The sequence below is a fragment of the Stigmatopora nigra genome, chromosome 4 (assembly GCF_051989575.1).
Source record: "Stigmatopora nigra isolate UIUO_SnigA chromosome 4, RoL_Snig_1.1, whole genome shotgun sequence".
Lineage (NCBI taxonomy): Eukaryota > Metazoa > Chordata > Actinopteri > Syngnathiformes > Syngnathidae > Stigmatopora > Stigmatopora nigra.
Window position 1 is genome coordinate 5,252,235 of NC_135511.1, and position 20,049 is coordinate 5,272,283.

General features: G+C 41.0%; 1 protein-coding gene across 1 annotated transcript in view; it reads left to right on the forward strand.

Annotated features, from left to right (window-relative positions):
- Positions 1–20,049, forward strand: part of LOC144195156 (multiple C2 and transmembrane domain-containing protein 1-like) — a 55,735-nt gene that overhangs the window by 32,889 nt on the left and 2,797 nt on the right. Inside the window, exons 14-16 of the mRNA XM_077714580.1 lie at positions 12,826–12,935; positions 13,180–13,289; positions 14,664–14,761. Coding sequence (XP_077570706.1) covers positions 12,826–12,935; positions 13,180–13,289; positions 14,664–14,761 — 318 coding nt within the window. The remainder of the gene's footprint in view (positions 1–12,825; positions 12,936–13,179; positions 13,290–14,663; positions 14,762–20,049) is intronic.

Below are 20,049 nucleotides of genomic sequence, written 5' to 3' on the forward strand. Positions count from 1 at the left end.
TACAAGCACATGAAAAGTAAAAGATTATACATTTTCAAATAACTTTCATATTGAAATCAGGTTCAGCAGCGATAGAAGCCTCTCCGGCTCGGCCCAGCAAAATGTGATTTTGGTGCCAAACTGATTATTCCTTAGGCCAAGCTCTCGCGGGGGGCTGTGACGACGGATAGCGAAGCAGCCACAAAGGCTACAATTTACCAACTCTGGCTTCATACATTTTGATCTATTGCTCCCTTCAACTGTTAGCATTTCATTTGAGCTGTAGGGAAGTTTAAAAGGGGGTATTTTCCTATTTCTTCGCCTACATATCTCCCCACACTTGGGCCGTCGAGCGATTGATGAGTCTCTTGCATCTTTTTGCCTTCATCCTGACAAATAGTCCCCTTCTCTGTCTCTACCACCTGGTTAAGTGCTGAACAAATTCAACACCTGACAAATTGGTCCTTAAGATTCAAAAGCAGTCCTTTTTTTTTCTATTGGGTACAGCTTCTGAGTGTTTGACGGCCTTAAGAAAACATGTCAAGGAGGTCCCATTTTACAGTGAAGCAGAGAAAAAAGTGAAAGGAAGGCATAGACAAACGTGCCAAAGTTTCATTTTAATTGAACTCAGCACATGTTGCAAATATGCACAATTCATCCCAGATGTTTACTCCAGTCATATGCGCCACAAGGCAGCTATTAGATGGATAACCTTTGCTCCAAAGGCTAAATGGGGTATTACGTGGCCAAAAACTGGAGCACCTGTTTTTGATTGTGTACAAGACCCCTTCCAGCCCGTGTTTTTTTTTCTTGATTTGACTCTCCGAATAAATTTGACTCACTTGCAAGCAACGCATGTTGAGTGATATTCTAGAGTGTCAACATTGATACTTGTCAGTATATTTATTGAGCTAATTGATGGAGCACATGCAATTGCTACAGGCCATATGACTAGTCCAGTGGATATAAAAAAGTCTAAACACCCCTATTCAAACCAGTATCAATTGAACTGAAATATTTTTGTGTGTTGACATTCAATAAATACTCGCTGTCTGCCAATGATGGTGATAGAAATCCATTACCTTTGTTTGGCGACACCCTCCCAGCTCAAATGCATTGGATGTCTACTGAATATATCAGAATCCCTGCCATCTAGTCAGGGATGTGTGGACTTTTTATATGCCATGTACAGATATGTACAGATCGTGTGGAGGTGGTGCCATATAGGTTTAATGCTAACATTTGGTTTTAACATTGAGTCCCTATTTGCATTATTCCTGGTGGTTTGATTATTTTATTCCAAAAGAAGGATAGGTATATGACACCATACACAATGGAAAAGTCTATAGCTCTTCCCACGGTCGCTATGAGTAATGGAAACATTTACAATATTACTTGACATATGTTGTTATAGTTGTTTGTCAATAGAACAAGTCACTAAGGACAATCCTTATCTGTTAGAGCTTCCCTCGTGGAGACATGTTCTCCCTTGTTAAAAGTCAGATATATATATATATATATATATATATATGTACACTGGTACCACTATTTGCAAATTCTTCTACATACAAAATATTTGGGTTACGCAAACCAATACAAATAAAGATGCTGGAGCCTATCCCTGCTGACTCCAGGCCAAAGGCGAGGGACACCCAGAATGACAAACGCCAAAGGCGAGGGACACCCAGAATGGGTGGCCAGCCGATCGCAGCCGTCTCATATGCTCGTATCTCAAATTTGTCTCGAATCTCAGGGCAAAAATTTGCTCAGAATTTTCCTCGTATCTCAAATTTCTCGTGTTAGGAGCTTTGTATTTCAAGGTATCACTGTATAATTGTATAACTTTTCACTATGATCCAATAGAATTCAATCGACCCTAGCTTGTTGCTACACATTTGTCTGCAGGACCTACAGAGCACTAAGATTTTTCTACCTTCAGGCTCTGTCACCTGTTGCTTCAACATGGGTATAGGCATTCGTGATAATGTGCTCAAGGGCTAAGTCTACGCCTGTGCAATGAAACAGTTGTCTTCCCGATGTTGGGGGAGGGCTAGGGAAAGCGAGAGAAACAGAGTGAAAGAGCGAGAGGAGATTACCCTCACACGGTCGACTGGTCACTGAAGCGCCTGTGCTCCGCTCAGCTAGGCTCCACTAGCCTCAGGAGGACTTGACACAGATAAGATACACACTGCAATCATGTCCTGCTCATGGGCTTACTGCTCTCCTCGTCTCTTTGTGCGTGTCTATCTAGCCGTGTCACAACCATACAATGTAACACCCACCACCACCACACACACACAAATACCAAATGCAGCATCCTTTTGTCCTTGACCTCCTGATGTGCAAGACTGATACTAACTCATTGACAACGATAGACATGCCATTCATTTGGGATGTCTTTGCTTGCAGACCTCTCAGTTCAAATGCTTTGTACATCTAGTACCCAGTCAAATTCTCAGATGAAAGATGAAACAAGACACACGATTGTAAGTTAATCATTGTCACTGGCACACGAAGAATTAACAACATTCATCTTATCTCATTTTCTGAACCGCTTTATCCTCACTAGGATCGTGGGGGCATGCTCAGGCCTATCTTAGTTGACTTCAGGCCAGAGGCGGGGGACGGCCTGAATCGATGGCCAATCACAGGGCACAAGGAGACAAACAACCATTCATGCTCACACTCATACCTATGGCTAATTTTAGTGTCCAATCAGCCCAACATGCATGTCTTTGGAATATGGGAGGAAACCGGAGTACCTGGAAAAAACCCAAACAGGCCCGAGGAGAACATGCAAACTCCAGACAGTGAGGACCAACCAGTATTTAACCCCAGGTCTCCCGCGGTGAGGCCGACGCGCTAAATACTCCTCCGTCGGGCCGCCCAAGAATTAATATCTCATCTCATTATCTGAACCGCTTCATCCTCATTAGGGTCACGGAGGGTAGTGGAGCCTATCCCAGCTGACTCCGGGCCAGAGGCAGGGGACACCCTGAATTGGTGGCCAGCCGATCGCAGGGAACAAGGAGACCGACAACCATGCACACTCACACCCATACGTAGGAGCAATTTAGGGTGTCCAATCACCATTCCATACATGTTTTTTGAATGTGGGAGGAAACCCATGCAGGCCCGGGGTGAACATGCAAACTCCACGCAGGTGAACAGACCTCGATTTGAACCTAGGACCCCAGAACTGTGAGGCCGAAGTGCTACACAATCAGCCGCCTGATTAATAATTTGTCATCTGAAATTATTAGTGGGACTTTTTTGTGGTGAGATCACCCAGTAGCAACTCTAGTAGCAAGGCTTTATGGCCATCAGCGAAATGGGATTGAAACAGTTTTTTTTGTTGCACTTTTTGAGGTTTATGTTACAATGAAAACAACTTTGGTTTGTAGTTTAGAAAAGAACTGTCTATCAAATTCAGTAAAGTACTCCTGAAGTTGTAGTGTAACTTTAAAAAACTGTATTGAGTGAAGCTGAATAATCATTTGTACTGACTGCGCACCTCCTCACTCCTTGGCACGCCATGCGACGAGTCAGATAGCAACACGGCATAATGTAATTGCACTAAAGAGAGCGCTGGGAATTATATCATCCGTATATAAAAAAAAAGGAAATGTGTGACTGAAATGTTCCAGGAATTCTATTATGCAGTGCGGCTGGGTTATCCTCTGGTATCAAGGGGGTCGCCATTGTCGTAATGGGAGTCTGCATGCCTTTTTTCTCGTTGCTTGTGAAGGATGAAAAGCGTTGCGCTGTAAAATACGTTATTGACTTTCCGCTCCATTTTCTATCCTATCTATTCCCCCTGTTTTCCGAAGGTGAAAAAGGTGCCTGTGAGCGTGGTCTCATGAGCATTGTCTTTCTATTCAAACTATTCAGCATTGTTGATTTGTTTTTTTGTTTTCTCCCTTTTGTCACATGAGGTTCATCTCTCATCAGCTACATTCTCTTGAGACACTTTAACTGTTTTGTCTTTTTCGTGACATTTTTTAATCTTCTAGCTCAGCGGCCCACAAACACCGGTCCGTGGACCTGTACCGGTCCACGAGCCACCGAGTGCCGGTCCGTCAGAGTGAAAAAAATTTTTGGGACGACCTGTATATTTGAAAATGGAATAATAGTTGATTGTGGTTCGCCACTAAACTGAGTTTGACACTCCTTGCTGTTGCTATTCCTTTTGGTTTCCTAGCTTTCTACCTGTACTCGTTCAATATTAAAGCCCAAACTGACTTTAATCTATTTAGAAGGACCCTAAACCAGAGGCCGTGGATGACAGCTGTGATAAAAATCATATCTTTGAGGATATGGTGGCTTCGTGGCATTTTGAGTGGATGCTAGGATTAGTGGTAAGTGGGCATGCGTGTGGGTTTTTTTTCCCCCCAGTCCGTTACTGATTTTTCTAATGGTGTTTCACTGTCTACGTATGTCACCCATCACATCTTTTAAACCTGTCTTCTTGTCTTGTCGGGGTTTCTATAGCTTTTCCCATTTGCACGTTCTGTACTTAACCTAGTGCTAGCTTGGGGGCTCCGCAGTTGGCTTCCAGAATGATAATAATGGGGCTTCTAGCATGAAGGTCTGCCTAGTCTCTTTATGTGACTTCCCTGTAGTATTGCAAGATGACAGCTGTAGATTGAAGTGTGACAGTGTGGTAAGTATGCTCTGGCTGTGGGACCATAGGCTATGTGGTATTTAAGGGTGATTTGAGAGTAACTCAAACTAACAGACGTAATTTCTATCTTTAAAGGGGAGACGCCACGCCACTTATTGATTATCACACAAGTACCGACAACCTTTATCTTGCTTCCCACTGTAGGCTGAGGTGATAATATTGTGGCATATGGATAGGGTGGTGAAAGTAAAACTTTATTAAGCTCTAAATAGCATTCTGTAATGAGCTGAAGCAAATGAACAGTCAAACCAATGCGGCAGTCTAGTGGTCCACCTTGTAACATTATATTAACTCTTTCCGTGGCACTGGAGATGATAGACATCCAATCATGTGGCTCTTGTCATACTTCTGCTGTGAATTTAAATGGTCCTTTTCACTCTGGCTGGCCCATTCGTCTCACAGTTCTAAGATTGAGGGTTCATGGCTTGTGGGTTTTCTCTGGGTACTCCAGTTTACTCTTACATTCCAAAAATGTTCATTGATTTTCCAACACCGCTTATCCTTGTAAGTGTGGCCAGTTGCTGGAGACTACCCCAGCTAACTTCAGGCAAAAGGCAGACTACTATCTAACCTGGTCACCAGTCAGTTGTAGGTCGTATTTCATAAACATTTAGAGCCAACGAAGATGACATTTATGTTCCACTGCTACCCAAAAACCATAAACTATTTCTTAACCCAGTGATTTTCAAACTTTTTTGGCCACCGCCCCCTTCACCGCCGGGCCAAAATGCCAACGCCCCCCTCTTTACCCCTTTCCAACGAACGAAGCTTAAATAAATAGAAGACAGGCGCCTCAGATATTATTCGCTAATTTCGTTTCTTTTAATAGACCAATGCGCAGTTCACCTTGAATCATAAAAATTGATAGCTGATGCATTAAGCCGGTCGCTGTGCGCATACGTCTGTGGTTAAGCGTTGCCGGCGCGCTATTGTGTGCTCCTCTGCGGCTGACTGGATGGTGGTGGTTTCCCCAGTCGCCTGCATCGACGATAAACTCGCGACAATTAGTGATATACGGTATATGCGCGCTGCTCGTGAGCGCTCGAGCAGACAACGTTTCTTGTTTCAATAAAGCTTGTTTTTTGTCGACTTTTTATTACAGACAATCAATTTTTCCAGTCTTTCTACAAACACCAACGTCACATTTTACTGTAATTGCTCCATCGCCCCCTTCACTATTTCAACGCCCCCCATTCGCCTGTTTATTCGTCAGCGCCCCCCTGAAAGTTCACACCACCCCCCGGGGGGCGGTACCGCCCACTTTGAAAACCACTGTCTTAACCTATTCATTTCACTGTGGTAACATCAGATTTGATTGGGCATCAGTGCACTGAACTTTTCTGTCTCATGACAAATGTTTCTTTGTTTGTTTGTTTGTAATAATGTCAGAATTCAGTAGTACAATAATTGTGGTGCTGAGAAAAAACGTATTTTAAAAAAAGTGGGAACAGGTGGCCAAAATTAAGAACTTACTCGCTAAACTTTCACGGGATTCACTTCCCTTTGTACCCCAATTGATGATTTAAGTAAGCTTGTGAGTTCTTAAAAGTTTCCCGAGAAAGAAAAATATTCCACGTTGCATATAAAACTCCCAAGATCATTATGTCCTATGCAGCAATATATACTTCCTAACTGTTATTGTTCTCAATCACATACAAAAGCAGCTGAAGCAACTGCACTTTTCCACTGATGAACTATACATCAAAGCACTCGGAAAGGCACTTGCTGCACTGTAGGTGAGGAGTTCCCATGCGCTCTCATGCACCCAAAGTAACTTGAGCAGCGCAATATCACCGAAAAGAATGTTGACGCTGGTGCGTGCTCCTTTTGCGCTGTCTCTCATTGGACAGAATGTGGAGCACAACACTTGACAGCAGTGTTGTCTGGATTTGAAAGTCAGACGTGTTCGCAGGCACCCGCCACCTTTTCTTTTAACAAGAGTCATAAATCTATAATGAGCACAGAAGATGCATATTTTATTTACTTTTTTGAAGACGTGAGCCCTTCACTTCACACCAGTGCACTCTCAGTCTCTTTGCTCCGCCTTTTCTTTCTTTCTTTTTTTTTTAACTTAAACAATACGGCAAATTTTTAACCTTTTTTTGTGGTCGACTACAAACAAAGTGGGATTTAATTTAACAAAAGAAAATTATATATTTTCACTTTTTTTTAAACTAACATCAGGTAATGAAACTATTTGACAGTGAGTTCTTTATAATAATTTCAATTGTCATACTGCGATACAATAATAACCTCAGTAATAATACTGAAATGACACAGTGGCAAGAATCTAAAAAAGTACAAGAAAACTTTTTCTAAACCAAAATTCAGTTATCTTGATTTAAGATTATTTCATCCATTCTCCATACTACTTATCCTCACAAGGGTCGCGGAGGTGCTAGAACTTAGGCGGGCACACCTTGAATTGGTTGCCCACCAATTGTAGGGCACACTGAGACAAACCACTATTCACACTCACACCCAAGGACAATTCAAAGTGTACAACCAGACTACAATGCATGCTTTTTGGGAAGTTGGACGAACTCAGAATACCTGGAAAAATCCACTAAGCATGCAAACTCAACACAGGAAGGTCGGAACCCCTTTGGTTAATGAATCCTTGAGCCCAGAACTGTAAGGCACTGTGCCAACCACTTACCACCGTGATTTAATATTACAACAAAATATATTAAAGTCATGTCAGAGATTTAAAGATGGCTTCACAACTATGGATGGGCACAGAAAGATGTTGCAAAATAGCAAAAGCAGGCCAACAGAGGACATGTATAATGTTGTCCCATCCATCACACTCAGCCTGGGTGCTTGCAGGGAAGGACAGGCAAAGGAGACGTAGTAGCATGGGAGCAGAGGTGAGGCAGAGTGGGAAAAAAAATCGGCCAAAGTGGGTGCACTTTGGGTTCCTGAAAGTGGGGAATAAAGCGCTAAAGGTTATGGGGACTATTTCATAGCAGTACTGACCTTGGAAGTTATAGAGTGGTTGCAGTGGTGAAGGTTAATGAAAAGGACTCACCGGGCTAATACACACATTTCTGTGCACAATGGTGTCACAAATATATGCAGTAACTTTTTCCCCCCAATGCAAATTGTATATTTGCCTGGTAGTTTGCATGTTGAGTGACTCACCATTTGTCGCATGTGGCCAAGAGTGCTAGTTGGTCAAAGATATGAAAAATCTGTATGAAATTCCACTAATCTAAGAATTTCAAATATGAAAAAAATTCTAGCATACATAAATAAATTAATACATTAAAAATGCACATTGATTTCTTTTACTTAAGCTTTAATTTGTTTTAGAATTAGTTTTGGCATATGGTTAGCTTATTTTTCTATCATTTGACTAAAAATTCTCGCCACACTTCTGAAAAAGTTGTATTGTTTTTAAGATTATTATACGTCCTCTTGCTTTGCCATTCATTATATTGTTATATTATGTGTCCTGATGCATATTTTAAAAGCCTTAGGGATGGTCAGAAAGTTTTACAATCCCAGAGAAGTGTAACGATTCTAAAGATTAGACTATTGCAATGTTTTATTAACAGCACAAAAAAATTCAGTCAGAAAGCAGCACCAATACAAATAGCAAAGAAACGGGATACTTTTACTAGACTGGTTATGAAATTATTCTACAAAACACAGACCCAAATATATATGCTTGATTAGTTTGAACCCTACAAAGCATCTAGAGCCTTAAGGATGTCAGGAACCGCTGTGCTTTGTGTTTGAAGAAGAATAACCAAGTAGGGTGAGGAAGAATTCAATTACTATCCTCCCTAACTATGGAAGAAGTCATCTGAAATTCTTTGTTCAATTATTTAATGCCTATAAATCAGGGCTAAAATGTTATTATTTTCCACAGGCATCCATTCGTAACTGCAAATATGGTTATAGTTTGACCTTGCGTAATATCTTTTTATTTTATTTTAATTTTTTGCTTTTTACAATTTCATTTGTTTTGGTTTTTAGCTGTCTTGATTATTTAATGTTTTGATTTTATGTATCATTTTTTATGCATTTTTTCACTTCCATGTGATCTAAAGCAAGCATATTGTGTTGAATTGTGTTCCACAAATACATTTGCCTTGCCTGCCTAAAAATCCCAATGTACTGTATGTGTGGGTGCAACCCTAAATCACCTTGGCTTTACAAGAGGTCAAATTCTGAATAAGTTCCCCACTTCTTTCTGGGACTCCCTTAGCTCATGTATAGTACGCCTGTGTATATTTAACCATGCTGTGGGCAGTAAGGGGGTGAAGAGACTAATTACCTGTGTAGACCTTGTGCCTGGTTCACCTCCAACAGGAAGTCCTTGCTGGAGTTTGACTTTGTCTGTTTTGGAATAAACCTTGCTGCATGGGTTTGCATAGCTCTGGTCCTGTATACACCAGCAATTGGCAAAGTATGGTAACACTTTTGCATTTTGATTAAATCATCATCTCTTCTATTGATTTATTGGTATCCATTCGTTAAGTGAGACAATAACTTACATTAAATCCTGTGAGCATCACCAACTGCTTAGACACCCACTAACTCTCATCAGTTAAAGGAATAGGAATATTACCTAGCATTCTTTTACTGGAAGATTTGTGTCCAAGGTTTCTATCATGTGTTATAAAGTGTGACATGGATTCTGAGACTAATGGCTATAAGAGCTACCCTGCGTCGAAGCGAGTGGAAATAGTTCACTGCGGGAGATTCTATCATCAATGAGGATATAAGACAGCGCTTGTTAAAGTGAAATGGTACAGTAGACAGAAACAGCTAAGTCAGTCTAACTACATTGCACTGGGATCAAACGCTCCACTAAATATTAATCAAAGCAAATACATGTATTTCTGTCATATGCGTCATCTTTTCCGTCATCTCACACGCAAAATGAGATCAATATTTTGCTCTTTGTAGAGTTAAATCAGAAAACCAAACTAAAATGGGCTTTGAGGACAACACCATTTAAAAGACTCAAATGTCAGTCCTGTCTATGTATATAGGAGGAAGCACACAACTATTCAAAGAGCTGTTTAACTTGTAATCAATAAATATATTACTACACCATATATCTCATTGAAACAGCATTAGAGTGAAGCAAACATGACTGCTGTGTTAAAATTGCACCTGATTGCCTTTGTTTCTATTTCCTGTACTGTAAAAATTGAAATGTCAAATGAAATGTGACATAATGCTAATATGTAGTTCCCAGAGGGCAACTCAAGGCATCATTGTTGATTTTTTTAGTGAGAACAGACATGATTTCTACCCAGGAAAAATACATTTTCTTCTATATTTGCATGTTTGGTGAGTGATGCTGAGAAAGGTATTCATTCCACGTCTAGTGTACAAATATGACCAAAAAATAGCGACCCTGCCTACATTAATTACAAAGACAAAAGAAAATCATTGGCTGATATTGACAGTGGTGGCATTTGAAGGTGATAATTTTATCATCTGTGTGTACAATCAGAAAAAAGAAACAAACAAAAAAACAACAACAACCCCTAATTGAAAATAATTTAGCAAATTAGCTGCCATTATTTGATTAATCAATGTATTGGACGACTATCTGTCATTCATGGCCTTGTTTGTTCCTGCAATTTGCTTTATAATTATATTGACTTCATTCCATATTAATATCAATCTAAATTAGAATCAATTGAAAGTATGAAAAAAGCTTAAAACTCACAACAGTACTCTTGACAGTTAGGATTTCATACCCTACTTGGGCACGTCTTAACTTCCAATATACAAACTAACTTGGATGGAATGTTCATTTATTTGACTGCAGTCACAAATCTGTAGCTCCCGGACCGAAGCGGTAGTTACTATAAGATATCGTCACAACACATTGCACATGAAACTGCAGTTGCAGTCCATTAAAATGCACAATGGCACACTTGTTAGGCAGCCTTATTATGCTATCTGTCGGAATGATTCAGGCAGCGCGCTCGCTCAGGTGCTGGGATTTGTCTTTCCCGTTAAGCCTTGCTGCACTTTTGGCCAAGTCGGATTTTTTTTTTTAAAGCACATTTGTCTCTAGAAATGTAAAACAGGTAGTTGAGACAAACAGACTGAGACACCTGTAAATATTCTGGTTTTCATCCTGTTCTGGAATGGTCTCACATTGTTGATATCAAAACAGTGTGGATCAATTAATGTAGTGGAGTGACAGTCCAGGAGGAGGAGGCCCTTGTTGTTTTTGTGTTAGGGTATACGTAATAATGTTTATGAAGTTACTCAGCAAGACCAGGTGTGCAAATCAAGCTTATCTAATAGCTGTGGGGTGCGTCACTGTGTGTGCGTATTGGGTTCCATTATAGGAACAGGTTGCCTGGCTCCATATGTGCGCAGTAAGTGGGGAAGCTGGGAAAACACGGATCTCTATGACTCTATGTTATTATTACCTCCCGCCTCACTGAGTCTCGTTTGAAGACAGGAAATAGGAGTCAGACCGCAGTCCGAGGGGCATGTGGCAGTGTTTTATACTCGGCTGACCTTTGGCTTATCCTAGGCACCCCCACCAGCTCTCTCACACCTATCCCCTGGCCCCCACACGCGCTCTGCAGTGTCCCTCGAAGGTAATAAGGGCCTGATCCGGCCCGGTATTGATGGGCCACAACAGATTGGGTGCTCTGAGATTTGTTTGAGTGGGGCAATGAAAAGCAGATGGAATCAGAGGAAGTGATTCACCAGAGTTTGAAACAAAAAGAGAGTCATCAATTATTTGCAAAGAAAAACAATCCCTTTCCTTTGGGACTACTAGTCGTATATATTTTGTCCTGACGTTTTTCTGTGCATACAGTGTTGACTTTCTAAATGTCTCAGTTACGTAATTTTCACATTATCAGAAGTATGTATCCAAACCCTTTATGATGACCTCCATCTTCAAATAAAACTAGTAGGGCTGTTCGTATTCATGTTTCTCTCTTAGAGTACACCTCTTGTTTCTTGTGTTCTTGTAAATATCAAATTGTTCTACCATTATTGCAGTTTATTGTTGGCGCAGTATGGCTATCTAGTATGTCATACATCATCGTATGCGTCGCAAAATCCTTAGGTGTATACGTGATGATTTAATTAACATGTATCTAATTTAGTAACATTTAGCACTGACAAGTGTTGTTTTCATTGCTTTGAGTAAACTGACTTAATCTATAGATTAACTCCCATTCATGATCCTACCTTGTTTTACCATATTCTGATTGTACTAAGCAAACCACGTGTCATTGTCCATGTTAGACTCTGGAGAACACACACCAAACTTATATTCATGTTTAGCATCACTGTGTGCTGAATGCACAGGTTTGTTTCAAGATGGGAGGGTCATTAACTAATTTTCTCCCATTGATGGTTATAGATGAAGGAAATTTGCTGTAAAAATGAAGTTTTTAGATTCACTACACAGTTATCTTTGTAAAATTGTCACTAACAACACTGAAGTTAAGCTAAAACACCAACAATTTCCCAAAGAGGTGGTATCTGCAAATCATTGGCTGCCAATGGCGGCAATAGACCAATCCAGCCCAATCCATTTTGACTGGGAGGCTCAGCCAAAACGAACCAAAACACAAAGGTTTTGACATCTATTACTGTCAACGGCAGTGAACGAGTTGACTGCTACACGACTTCCTAAACTCTTGAGAGGTTTTTGGACTGTCAAAAGTCTGCTCCTCTCGATAGCGACCAATGCGATCAGTGATAACGATGTCACGGCCATTGACATCATCATAGCTTGCCAAGACAGTGGCACAATTGGACTCAGCCTGCTCTTGGCAGCGCCAAGAAGGAGGGAGGGAGGTGAGAAACAGAGGACCTGAAAGATTGATGTTTCCATTTGGCTTTCTTTTTCATACTGCTGTTCTATTAACATATTCAAATTGCCTGTGTGAGCCTTTGTGCGGCGGAAAGCATTTTGATTTGTTCTGCCGACTTTATATCTCTATTACTGGCTGGAATGAGCACAGTCAATTGGAGCAGGATATCCGGCGATTTGGCTCCCTGGCACAAGCCTTTGACGCTATTTAACGTGTATTGTTTCCACTAAGATGCCTTTGCCCGTTCTCTCTCCTTTGCATTTCTCTTTCCTTGCTCTTCCGGTTGCACCCTGTCTGTTTATTCCTGCCTTGCCCACAACCCTATCTGTGCCTTTGCAGGACTCTGAGAGAAAGGGCTTCATGAACAAGCTTTATGCCATTCAGGACGTGTGTATCAGTGTGCAGAATGCGCTGGATGAAGTGGCCTCGTATGGCGAGAGGATAAAAAAGTGAGTCGTAAGCCTGCTCCTCGGCACCCGGCCCACTGTGCTTTATGCTACGCTCTGCATGTCCCGGTGTTTTTTCCGCAATGCCAGGTTGCCCTACTTTGCCTTGCCAGCCTGATTAGAACTTACTTGCCGGCAAAGGTCGCCAGCATCACAAACATGATCCTCCTGAATCATATACTGCTTAAACACCTTGACGGCGCCCCCTGGCAACATTTTCTCACAACCCTGTTTCCTCTCTTTCCAGCACCTTTAATTGGACTGTGCCTTTCCTAAGCTGGCTGGCCATGGTCGCTCTTGGAATGGCAACCCTCATTGTTTACTTCATCCCGTTACGATACATTGTGCTAGCATGGGGTAAGCTATAGATCAGCAGGAGTGTTTGTGCCCGGCCAACGTGCGTTTACCTAAAAAGTGGTCCCTTGAGATACAAGTGATCGAAATTGGATTTTTTTTCAGATACAATCTGTCATTCATCTGATTTTTTTAATTAGTGAGGGGCAGAACAATGTCCATTGAACTGAAGTAAAACAAAACAAGATGGTTCACTCCTTGTAAATTTCTTTAACACAGTATGCAGCATTATAGCTCATTTTATTTAGTCGTTGAGTCCAACTGACAGCACCCCCAGTTCAAATGAATTGGATTTCTATTGCACACAGTGACTTTGAAACATTATCATTATCATGTCCTTAAGTCGCTGTCTGCCATTGACGTGACAGACCTCCATTCCATTTCAATTGCGAGATCTGCGAATGAATACTCAAATGGTTTGGACGCCTGCTAGTGATAAACTAATTTAAATTCATAGCAGAATGATTAAAAGAACGACATGATTAGACATCTATTTTTATCAATGGCAATAAAAGAGTGAAGGCAAGTCTGTTTTAGCAAAAAACACAGGTGTCAAACTCAAATCTCCGGTGACCAGCTTTAGACCAATAGTATGTAATTTTATGTGGCCAGCAAAAATAAATAATAACCCTAAAATTTAAATAACAATGCATGTTTGAGGACAATATAAATTAAAAGGACATAATTTTTCCCTTAGTAATACATTGGTGGAAAAAAGAGAATATTTCCTGTAATTGTTTTTATTAAAATAAAAAACAAATAGACCTAAAACGTTCCTCTTTTTTGAGAGATCAAGATCAAAATTCTGAGATCAAGGGTTCAATTCCCGGTGGGGTCTGACCCTCCTGTGTGGTGTTTGATTGTTCCACCCATGCCTGCGTGGGTTTTCTCCCGTTACTCTGGTTTCCTACCACATCCCCAAAACATGCATGCTAAGCTGGTTAATCACTCTAAATTGTCCTTAGGTGCGAGTGTGTGCGTAATTGGTTTTTCGTCTCATTGTGCTCTGCGATTGCTTAGTAACCAATTCTGGGTGTTCTCTGCACCCTGCCCATAGTTGACTGGGATAATCTCCAGCACCCCCACTACCATTGTGAAGATAAGTAGTACGGAAAATGAATCAATGAATGATTTGATTGGTGAGTTGTCGGTTAGTTGATTCCTTGTGGCAAGCTAAAAAATATTATGTGGTTCACGGCAAGCATGAGTTTGACACTGCTGCTCTAGTATGCCCCCAAAATAAAAACACATTTGGCTCTTACCTATGTAATTTACTGTACAGTATTATCTAACATTGGTGGACCTTTGGTGAACAAAAATACTAATGTCCACTTAAAGACTTCCTGTTCCAAATTAGTTGTCCTTGTTTTGCTGCAGGGGTGAATAAATTCACTAAGAAGCTGCGAGACCCTTACGCCATTGACAACAACGAGATCTTAGACTTTTTGTCCAGAGTGCCCTCTGACGTCCAAGTGGTGGGTAGACATTTTCTCATCTCATTTAAAGCTTTGTTTAAAAAAAAATCATGTTGGCACTTAAGTGTAGATCAGCAGTTGTCCAGATTCATGTGGTTTACTTCCACATTAACTTAGAGATCAGATTTCCTACAAATCCTTCTTTCGACAGTAAAGGCATGAAAATGCAGTCTGCCATGCTGAGCGGCCCATAACATAATGCAGTTTAAAGTGCAATTAAACAGCAACTTGTGAAAATGGTGGTGTAATCCTGCACCAATAGATGATGTCGTATCCGTGAAGCCCTGCTGTGCCTGGCTCAACACATGCAAGCACAAACACAGATTTTGTGACCTGGGGCCTCATGATATCACCAATCCCCTGCCACATTAGTGTGGTCAAACTTCCTCTTTGATGGCTTGCTGTCTTTCATCTTTACAAGGTCATAATCTTTGCTCTTCCCCGATTCGACCCTTGTGCAACTTTACCATCATGGGCAATTTTTTTTTTCTTTGGCTGTTATTTGCACGAGGCAGGTAGCCGTCACATTAAATTAGTCTAAACTGTCCCCTCTGGTGAAATACAACCACCTGACCCACCTGGAGTCTACAGGGAGAGGGATGTAAAGGGGCACAAACCCAGCAGGTACAAGGCCTTTACAAGGACCCTAATGAGGGCCTGCCGGTTAGGGGCATTCTGGTCTGGGGCCCATACGCTCATGAGTGATCATTTAAGAGCTACTATCTTATTTTTTATTTACTCAACTTAAGTACGTAATTGTAACAGACAAAACAATAAATAATACTGCTTACTTTTGGGAGCCTTTGGTCCAGTGAATAAGTCATTGGCCTCCCACCTCTTTGGACCTGGGTTCAAATCCTGCTTTGCTATGCTTACCTAACTTTTCCCACTTGAAGGTACCATAAAGTACTAAGTATGATCTGGGAGTGGAAAGAGACAAAACAACAAATACTACTGCATTATCATGTAGAGTGGTGGCCCAGTGGTTAAGTCATCAGTCTCCCACCTCTGTGGTCCTGGGTTCAAGTCCTAGTGCTTGCAAAGATTTTCCCACTATTATTCAGGTAAATGAAAGATATAAAACTGCAGATACTACCAAATTCTCTTAGAGGATGGTGGCCCAGTGGATAAGTCATCAGTCTCCCACCTTTGAGGTTCTGGGTTCAAATCCCAGTGCCTGCATTGATTTTCCCACTATTATTCAGGTAAATGAAAGAGGTAAAACTGCAGATACTACCAAATTATCTTAGAGGATGGTGGCCCAGTGGATAAGTCATCAGTCTTCCACATCTGTGGACCTTGGTTCAAATCCAAGTGCAAGCAAATATTTTCCCAATATTATTCAGTTAAAAGAATAAGTTCTAATTCCTAAGTGTCTAACTGAATAAGTCTTCAGTAGTGGATGAAAGATTTTGTTAAAAAAATGACTAAGTGTTTCACCCCGTTTCCTTGAATAAAACGTTTCAACACCCATGTATAAGTGGGGCACGAGTTGGTGTAGTGGGTTGCACACTCGCCTTTGCACGGAGAGAACGTGAGTTCGCTTCCCGGTGTCGGCAGTCGACTGACCAAGCAAGCGGTCGAGAGTCGGCCGTAGGCCGACTCGAGAACGCGACACAGACTGGCCCCTCCAACTGTCTTCCGAACTGCCGAAGGCAGTTCGGAATATAACCTTTTACTGAAAAGTATGACTAAGTGTTTAATATAAATTAAAAAGATTTTTCCTTTTTTTTTCATCTTCTTATTCCATTTACCAATTTTTCTTTCCAATTATTTTCAACCAAACGACAGCAGCGAGAATCGAACCCAGGTCTCCCAGACGGGAGTCCAGTGATCTAACCTCTGCGCCAACCAAGTGACAACACTTTCCTTTGTAATCATTTCAGTGTCTTGATTGCAAGAACACAGAAACAACTAAGTGAAAATGTGTCCCAACCGGGATTTGAACCCAGGTCTACCACATGGGAGTCAAGTGACTTAGCCTCTACACCACAATTTGGCCACACTTTCTTTTGTCATAAATGGAAGGTCTTGACTACAACTATATAGAAACAACTAAGGGAAAATGTTTCCCATCTGGGAATCGAACCCCTGCCTCTCACATGGGAATCACTCGAGTTAACCTCTACACCACAAATCAGTCACACTTTATTTAGCCACACAGTGACCTGCCAAAACAGACAGACACAAACACATTAGACGTTACCCACGGAGATGATTGGCGGTCCCCTACGTCAGAAGTAGCATAAAAAAAATCCAATCTTCCAAATTATTTTTAAAATATTTATTTATATATTATTTATTTGTTTTTAACAAGGCCTGATGAATTTGAATATGCATTAAGAGAGAATAAAAATAAGACATGAAACGAGCCAATGAACAACAGTATATACAAGATAGGATAAGAAGCTAAGAGCCGCATTCATTTTGGACGGGTGCCGCATGCGGCTCGAGAGCTATGTGTTCGCCACCGGCTTTATATGAACGAACCTATTAAAACCATGAATATGGAGGTGAAAATGGTGAAACAGGGAGCATCTTATATGAGAGAAATCGTAAAATTCTATATTTGAGAAAATATGAAATATGGCTTTTTGACGATTGCATCTTGCACTTATTAAAGACACCAAATTAATAGTGAGCTTTCTTTGATTAGATTGTGCGCTACAAATGACTGCAGATACCTAACAACTTTGTCACACATGAATAAAATGAGATCTCCAGTGGTACATAGACATCAGACAGGATGACACTTACTGCCTGATCAGTTTTCTTAAAGTACTAAATTTCTCTACGGTCAGTATTTTAAAGACCTGTTCATGTAGGTATGCATACATTCCAGGGACGCGTATATGGTAAGAGCATACATTGTATTAACGGAAATGAACCGAGAGTTCATGTCCTCACAAAAGTGACCAAAGCAAGGACCTTTATGGGGCTGGGCCATCTCTACCTGACGTTTGGGAGGCGTCATTGCAATACTAGGTTTTACAATGCCATTAGCCGTGTGAGCTGGGGAGTGCGTAAGTGGGGCCAATGCAATTAGCGTGCCAAGTGGCCATTTATGATTGGTGTAAAGGCATGCTATCAAGCCGTGGAAAAAAATAAGGGTGAATTCCAATTAAGCAGCTAATGAACAACGGGGAGTTAGATTAATATTTTTAGACAACATTTATGGACTCATTTAAACCCTCTGCGTGTATTAATGGACCAAAGGCACGATAGTTAAAGGATGATGTGTTGCCAGATGCTGTCGGCCATGTCCGCTCAGAGTCTCGTTCACCTTTGCATTGTCCTTATGTGGCAACTTCAAACTTTGTTTTTGCCAATTTGCAGGGGGAAAACCCCACAAACTTTTATTTCTGGTTTTCTTGTTAGTTTATGCCACCTTGACCTTTCTCTCTTGATGGCAGGGACTATTCTACAAAGAGTTGCTGTCGGTACAAGTTTTTGTTCCAATCAAATGTAGTTTAACCAATTAGATTTCTGCTGAAACAAGCAGCCACTGACTGTAATCAACTGATTAGACTTTTAACACACTTGTTTAGTGAAAATGTATCTGCTTCATTGGCTGGAATGAAAACCTGCACCCATTGGAGCACTTGAGGACCACTGTTCTGCCAACATTTCCTTCCCCTACAAAACTTCCTATTGGAGGCAAATTTCACAGCCAAACTACTAGTGTCTTGTCGTATTTTCCGGACAACAAAATGCAACTAAAAGACTTTTTCCCCCCCAAATACTTAAATTTTCTCAGAAGCTGGTAGTGCACCTTGTAATCCAATGCACCCTATGTATGGATCAGTATTGGTTTATCATTGTATGGAATTCCCTTAAGCACAACTCCATCTAGTTAATTAATCACACAACTCAGAACCAGTACTTTCTTTAGTGACCACAAGATTACAATATAACTCAATAGCTGACTGGAAAACACAAAGAAAAAGCATTCTGAGCCGATAAAAAGGTGAATTAAGACTAGAAAATAAAAATAAAAAGTACCTGCCACTTTTAACTGGCGTGCGTGCGCATGTGCAAGCATACTGGCCATTGGTAGGATTTTTTTTTAATGGTTAGGACATTTTGGCAGAACACAAGTTTGGACTACCAGGGACCATTCATTGAGTTTTTACAGTTTTTGAAACGTTCATGCTCTCTTTAGTGTACCAAACGCATTATTGTGCCCACTGCAAAAAGGGTTTATATGGGATTTATTCCACCCACCTGGCTTTTGGTTTGTGTGCCCATACTAGCATCATGCAGTCAAAGGTTCTGGAAGACATTGGGTGAGGTTTTGGTACACCTTGCTGGTAACACTGTTAAGCGAAACGCTGTACACGGCACCTCTTCAGCCGAGCGCACTTCAAAGCCTGTTTTGCACTTGTACTGTCAACATTTGGGAGCGGAGCGAGGGTGGAGCAGCCTTTGAGCACTGCTGGGTCTTTACCCACTGCCTCTCTTGTTGTCTGCGTTCACTTCAAGCTTCCTTCTTGTGCTACCAAATTGCTTACGTGCTCGCCACATTTCACTTTAACCCAAATGCAGTTTTCTTTTCTTTCGCTAACGCCCCACTTTCTCCTTGCTTCCTCTGCCTTTTCTTCTGTTTTGTACTTTAACTGGCGCTTGTCGTCTGCATTATTTTGTCGTGTATATGATTATAGGTGAGGCAAGCGGGAGCCAAGGGTATAGCGTCAGGCAGGCCTGTCACCTATGAGGCGGAATTGAACCTGTGAGACATGAGCCCCCGTCTTTTCTTTCCCGGCTGGCAGCTCTTCACAGAGAGAAAAGGCTTGTTTGATTGAGATATAGTTTCTTTTTCGCTCACCTTTTTGTTTTTGTCAATCCACTACTTCTTTTTAGAGACACAGAAACTTTTCTTTGCTTGTGCATGCAAAGTTTTAGTTTGGACAGGAGTGTGGATTGAAATTGCCACTTTCCCTTTTTTTTTTTTACTCCTGTTGTAGGCGTTTGGCCGTGTAATGGACTGCTAAAATGCGATTCTGTACAATGGCTGTCCTAGTTTTGTATCTTTACTGAAGCTTGTTATCAAATAGAATGTGGAAGTTAGGTGTAAAGTATTGGAGCTTTACTTTGTATGAGTAGGTCGGCAATAGTTCTTTATTTAAAACGATTTCAATGCTAAAACTAAAGCAAATTGGAACATCTTACAATTTTGGATGCAATTTCTCAAATTACAGGTTTTCTCCAGGTTGCAACAAGTCAAATATATATATATATATATATTTTTTTAAACCGGTCACCAGCCATCCGTTGGGCACACATAATTA